General features: G+C 39.1%; 1 protein-coding gene across 1 annotated transcript; it reads left to right on the top strand.

The window, feature by feature from the left end:
- The first annotated feature begins 1,034 nt into the window (after window positions 1-1,034).
- LOC112201899 (thiamine thiazole synthase, chloroplastic) lies at window positions 1,035-3,690 on the top strand. Its single transcript, XM_024342823.2, has 3 exons — window positions 1,035-1,551; window positions 1,938-2,426; window positions 3,326-3,690. Exons 1-3 carry the CDS (start codon window positions 1,123-1,125, stop codon window positions 3,473-3,475), a joined length of 1,068 nt encoding a protein of 355 aa, XP_024198591.1. The 5' UTR covers window positions 1,035-1,122; the 3' UTR covers window positions 3,476-3,690.
- The last annotated feature ends 2,888 nt before the right edge of the window (window positions 3,691-6,578 follow it).

Genomic DNA, 6,578 nt, shown 5'->3' with positions numbered 1-6,578 from the left:
TCTCTCTCTCTCTCTCTCCCCCCCCCCCCCCCCCCCTATTTTCTTTATTTTTTTCAGCAGGTGGGAAACTTCCCAATCTTATTGGTTTCTAAGATGGTGGAATTGAAATTGAATGGAATATTTTAATTCTATAGAAGAAGAAGATTGGGTTATAGATGTTTGATGACCCTTCTGGCCACAAATCACTTCAATTTATGGGTTTGATTTTGCATTTGTACATCTCTGTATTCAGTTTCAGATTTCAATTATGCAAAATTTTTGAATTCGAATTATAATTTTGTGGTATCATCTGCGGCGGCAAGACAATTGTATTTTCACACAGTTCTATTGCTTAATAACCATTGATCCAACTACTTTTACATAAACAAAAAAAAAAAAAACTTGGGTTAAAGATGCAATATGCAGAAGGAAGATGATTGAACTAAAGTCACGCAATCACAAGTAAAGAAGAATTAAGCTTGGATTGTTTGGTTGTAGATGACTAGATGCAATATGCATATTGCAAACGAATGGGGAAGAACGATAACCGAAAAAGAGAAAGAGAAAAATTTAGAGGATAATATGACATTCCAACTAAATATTTAGTGAAAAGTTGTGTATACCATTAGTTTTAACGGAGATGTGACCAATACTGGACAAATGTACGAAATTGATCAATTTTTATAGGTCTAGGTACCTTTTTGATCACTTATGAAAGTAAGGTATGAAATTGATCAATTTTTATAGGTGTAGGTACGTTTTTAATTACTTTTGAAAATAGAGTATGAAATTGATCAATTTTTATAGGTCTACATACCTCTTTGATCACTTTTGAAAATTAAGTATCATTCTGTCTAGTGCAAGAAAATTTTGACTCTAGCGGTGATAAAACCCCTATCCTTTATACTTTGTCATGGGAGAGAAAAAAAAAATTAAAATATGGCGAATCTTTGGAAATTATTGCAACCACCGGGGGCTCTATTGAAACCTGAAAACCTCAGGGGCCTGCACATCACTCCAGATATTTCACACCTCGGTGTCCATAAATACACTCTCCCAGTTACACACTCACCACTCTTAAGTCCCATCTTCAACAAAACCAAACCCCCATATCTGTTCCCTCTCTCTCTTCATACCATCAAAATGGCATCCATGGCTTCCACACTCGCTGCCTTCTCACTCTCCACCAAGCTCCAGAAGCCATCTCTCCTCGAATCCTCCTTCCACGGCGTTCCCGTGGCTCGGGTTCAGCCTTTGAAGGCGGTCTCATCCAACGGCCACGGCCTCTCCGTGTCCATGTCCGATGGTGGCTCCACCAGCGCTTACGATTTGAGCAACTTCAAGTTCGAGCCGATCAAGGAGTCCATCGTCTCCCGAGAGATGACCAGGCGATACATGACTGACATGATCACCTACGCCGATACCGACGTTGTCATCGTCGGTGCCGGTGCCGCAGGGCTATCTTGCGCATGGGAGCTCAGCAAGAACCCCGATGTGCAGGTAGCCATTATTGAGCAGTCCGTCGGCCCTGGCGGCGGCGCGTGGCTCGGTGGCCAGCTCTTCTCCGCCATGGTAATATAACTCCACCTTACTTGAATGTGATGTTGTGCCACGTGTCTTACATCACCATTTTATCTGACGGCAATTATTATTGTTGCTCAGAACTTGATTTGTATAAGAAAATATTATTCTTCAAAAGTTTCGTAGATCCTAATTCTGATCAGATTATTCGGATCCATCCCTGGAAAATTTGTTTCATATTGAAAATGCTAATTGGTATACTAAGTTTTTTTTCTCCCCTTTTTGTAATGAATAAATAAAAATCTTAAATTGTTCCATTCTTTATATACGTGCTAGCCTACGTACATATCATTGCAAGAAAACATTTTTGTGAAAAATAGTAACTATACTAAATTACTAACTAATTATTGAAAATTCACTTCATATATTTTGAACAGGTAGTGAGGAAACCAGCACATCACTTCCTCAACGAGTTGGGCATTGACTACGACGAGAAGGATGACTACGTAGTCATTAAGCATGCTGCCCTATTCACCTCAACTATCATGAGCAAGCTCCTTGCCCGTCCCAATGTCAAACTCTTCAACGCCGTAGCATCTGAGGATTTGATCATCAAGGGTGGAAGAGTTGCTGGTGTCGTCACCAACTGGGCCTTGGTCTCCATGAACCACGACACACAGTCGTGCATGGACCCCAACGTTATGGAGTCCAAGGTTGTGGTAAGCTCATGCGGTCACGATGGGCCAATGGGGGCCACTGGAGTAAAGAGGTTGAGGAGTGTTGGGATGATTGAGAGCGTGCCTGGGATGACGGCCTTGGACATGAATGCAGCTGAGGATGCCATTGTGAAGCTAACAAGGGAAATCGTGCCTGGAATGATCGTTACTGGCATGGAAGTTGCTGAGATTGATGGCTCTCCAAGAATGGTAAATTTCTATATAATAAATTTATTCTTTATGCTTCAATATATGTTCTCTTATGTTTCTTCCCAAATGACTTATTTTGAATAGTTATATGCAAAGTTTATAATTCTGACCAGTTTTGAGTAAATAAGGACCAGATGCTTCAGACAAAACTTATCATGCTCTGGTCCTTTCTAAAGAAAAAACAAGTTGAAATTAAATTTGAAACGAAGTAAATAGATTGCATATATTGTATATTTGCCTAGTTTCAGGTCATTGAAGCAAGTCAAACATTTGCTATTTTTTCATCAATCGTGTTTGGTGATTTGATAATAAGTTCATATATTTCCAGTAGTAGGTGGTTTAGCGCGCATATATGGTACAAAAGTTGTCTATCCCTTCATATAATTGGTTACTCCAAGAATTTATATGATGTTCAAGTAGTTTTATGTTTGATTGATAATGAAATCTCATTATCAATCAAAGTACAAGTGTAGAAATGCCAAGTGAATGTTTTGAGGGGTTGCCAATAATGCTCTGCTATAGTTAACATGGAAAATTTATGTTGTTAATTAAACCCTTGAAACGTGGACTAGAACCAACTTAGTATTGCACCCTCAATAATACAAGGTGTGAGGGGATTCAAAACCATTTCATTTGCTAACCTATCCTAATCAATTATCATATAAAATCTACTTTATTGGAGAGGGATGTTTACCATCCTCTTTTGTTGCCCTCACTTAATTAAAAGACAATGACACAGGAGGCCAGCAATCACTTTTAGGCTTTATTCAAAGATGAGCTAAATAGCCTAAAGGGGGTACTGGTCCAAAAACTTCGTCTTACTTTGATTTTTGCTTTGCGGAAAGCGCTCCATCACTTGACTAATACAATTTGCATTTTGGGCATTATTGTTGATGCAGGGACCAACATTCGGGGCTATGATGATATCAGGGCAAAAGGCAGCCCATTTGGCATTGAAGGCACTGGGACTTCCCAACGCTCTTGATGGATCATATGTTGGAGGTATCCAGCCAGAGCTGATCTTAGCTGCTGCAGATTCTGCTGCTTGATCATATCATACTCCGACCGAGGATGATGTTTTAATAAATCTGGGTAAGCAAAATAAAAAGGCCGGAACTAATAGCGGCTGTTAGTGGTGAGTAGTGATGATGGTGTGTGGATAGTTCTTGTGACGGGTAAATTTAGTTAATAATGTGGTTGTGGACCTGTGGTTGTGCTAAGATTTCGTTGCGAATCAAATGAAATTTCTATTTCTCTGTATTTAGCTTCTACTTACCGTAAAATGAAATGAACACGAGTGAAATTACATGGGCAAAACAGTTTATCCTAAATCCCAATTGAAAAGCTGACATTTGTTGGACCGACTGCTTTGGTTGACTGGAAGTATCAGTTCGGCCCAATTTAGTTTCAATTAGCCTGACTACCTGAGCTTGTTTATTTTTTAACCAGTTTTCTGATTTTCACATATTGCAGAAGGAAAAATTATACGGTACATTAATGTACTAATATATCAAGTAGTCTAGATTTGATATAAAAGTAGACCGACTCCATGAATAAGTAGACTAGCTTGAATTGGTCTACCTCTTTATTGAGGTAGTCTATCTCTGTATTGAACTAGTCTTACTTAATATATAGGTACATTAATGTACCGTAGACAATCCCCTAGAAGTTCAAAAACAGAACCAAAGAAATTCTACCAAAGAATTTGACATACGTGTAACTTCTTCAAAGATCAAACCTGACCAATGACCATCATACATTCTTACTATGATACTATGATCAGCAAATGTTCTCGATTTCGTACTAAAGAAAATGCAAGCATACATTACCTTAAACCATAGGTTAGTTATTACAGCTCAAATTTCAAACTTCAAACTAAGAGCAAAACCCAAGTATAAATAATGGGACGACCGATGGTGCTATATTGTTTATGATACATTTGTTCACCTATACTAAAATTACAATATAATTAACCAAAATTACTATACTGACAACAAAGTTGCATTCATTTTACAATATTTTCATCATCTCAATATGGTTCATGCTCCAAGCATGAAATATTATCATTTTAGAATAATATAGTTCATGCGCCACCAACACTAATAGTCGTCCTAACCGCGCTTTCAAAGAGCCTTAATCAAGGGAGCTTGAGCATAGAGTTGTATGTTCTCGATGTGGAGCATTCGGTCATTGGGCACACATTTGTAGAGCCTTTGAGAGTATTATTACCTCCTACAGAACATATCACGAAGTAAGAGAAGCTCACAATGTGGAAGAATAAAATCAAGATGGTGATCTCAAGTTAAGGGTTGAAGACTTCAAATCTGGTCAGGATCAAGAGATTGCCAATTTTGTTTAAGTCCTTATTCTTTCAAGATGATGTAATAAGGTGATTGTCATATGTTTTAGTAGATGCCTTTGGTTTTTAACTTTTCTTTGAATATGCTTGCCCAAAGTAGGCGTGATGTCTAGGATAGTAGTTGAGATTAGTGGTACTTAAGAGAGCATCTCTCCACCGACATCTCTTCTTTCTTCCATGGACATGTTTATTTTGGAGCTATCAAAAGAAGTTAAGTGATGATCATTGTTTGTATTAGCTAATTTGGATTAGATTTCCATGGTTAGAAACTCTGATGTAACCATTGGCTTTATGAATAAAATTTGAGTTGTTTCATATTGACTCCATTTTAATTATGAGCTTTTTGAGGAATGAACTCTAGAAAACTTCATTTTCTTATGGATAGTGAGACTACGCACACAATTCTCCGCCATAGGCAATTATTCTTAGAGATATTGCCTACATATTCCTTTCTGACTACGATGGCTGAGCGATCAGGTCTAGTTTAAGGACATGGAATGATCCAATTCCTTTTGCCTAATGGCACCTTGACTACAGTCGCAGAAGCTCTCTACGCTCCTAGGGAAAATGGAACCCTATTGAGCTTTAAAGATATTTGAGCCCACGGATTCTATGCGGAAATGCAGTCTGAGAACGGAAAGGAGTTTCTTTGCATTACCTCCTATGATTGCGGACTAAAGCTCATCTTAGAGAAACTTATGTGTCTCTCTAGTAGACTTTATGTCACCACTATTCGAGCTATTGAATCCAATAAAGTTATGGGAGAAAATCTCTTGGATTCAGACAAATATTGGCTTTGGCACGACATGTTATGTCATCCTAGTCGTGGTATGATGGTCCGTCTATTAAAGACTTCACACGGATTTCTTTCGAGAGAAACGAAGCATGAATCAAAAGTTGATTCCTGGACCATGCGGGACAGCAGCATCCATACCTAGCGCCTCCGCCGTGCATCGCCAGTAAGGGGCTAGCATCGTCCATCTTGATGACGTCACTAGAGTGTCATCCACTTTAACTTTGCTTCCTATACCATTTCTGGTGCCTCGACCCAACCAAAGTCCTCATTGATTGATTATAAGGCCCCTCGCTCATTCTACAAAGCCTATTCCTTAGGGAAAATAGGATCGAGATCGTCCTGTGTAAAAGATACGAAAGTTCTCATTCCATTCTTACATAGAACCCGAAGGGATTCTATGGACCAGTTCAACTAACTTACGGACCATTTATGGTATTAGTTGACCCGTAGACATGCTGCTCACATGTAGCGTTATTGTCTGTTCCTAATACTGCTTATGCTAAACTCGTAGCTCAAATCATAAGGCTACGGGCTCACTACCGAAATCATCCCATACAGTCAATTTGACTTGACCATGTTGGAGAGTTTACATCGATGACTTTCGATGATTACTCATATTTCCATGTACATACCCATATGGTCTTGCGGAAGTGGCCATTAAACGACTTCAATGGTAACCAGGACATTGGTAATGCGCACCAATCTCCCTACATCCGCTTGGGGTTATGCAATATTACATGAAGCTATGGTAATTCATCTACAATCCACCACTACTCAATATATCCCTGCATTATAGCTAGTGACTAGGCATGAGTATCTCATACTTACGCATATTTGAGTGCACGATTTATGGACCAATTACGCCGCCACATCGCACCAAGATGGGTCCTCACAGAAGGAATGGACATATACGTTGGATTTGAAGCTCCAACGATCGTCCGCTACTTAAACCCTTGCCAGGTGATCTCTTTACCGATTGTTTTGCGGAATTATCACT

Source organism: Rosa chinensis, chromosome 5 (genome assembly GCF_002994745.2).
Source record: "Rosa chinensis cultivar Old Blush chromosome 5, RchiOBHm-V2, whole genome shotgun sequence".
In the NCBI taxonomy this organism is placed as follows: domain Eukaryota; kingdom Viridiplantae; phylum Streptophyta; class Magnoliopsida; order Rosales; family Rosaceae; genus Rosa; species Rosa chinensis.
This window is presented reverse-complemented; position numbering and strand designations above follow the sequence as displayed.

Bases quoted from the DNA above. Each gene is read 5' to 3' on its own strand.
- LOC112201899 (XM_024342823.2), top strand. From the start codon at position 1,123: ATGGCATCCATGGCTTCCACACTCGCTGCCTTCTCACTCTCCACCAAG. The intron at 1,552-1,937 runs GTAATATAACTC...TATTTTGAACAG, and splicing joins GCCAGCTCTTCTCCGCCATG to GTAGTGAGGAAACCAGCACA. The intron at 2,427-3,325 runs GTAAATTTCTAT...TTGTTGATGCAG, and splicing joins TTGATGGCTCTCCAAGAATG to GGACCAACATTCGGGGCTAT.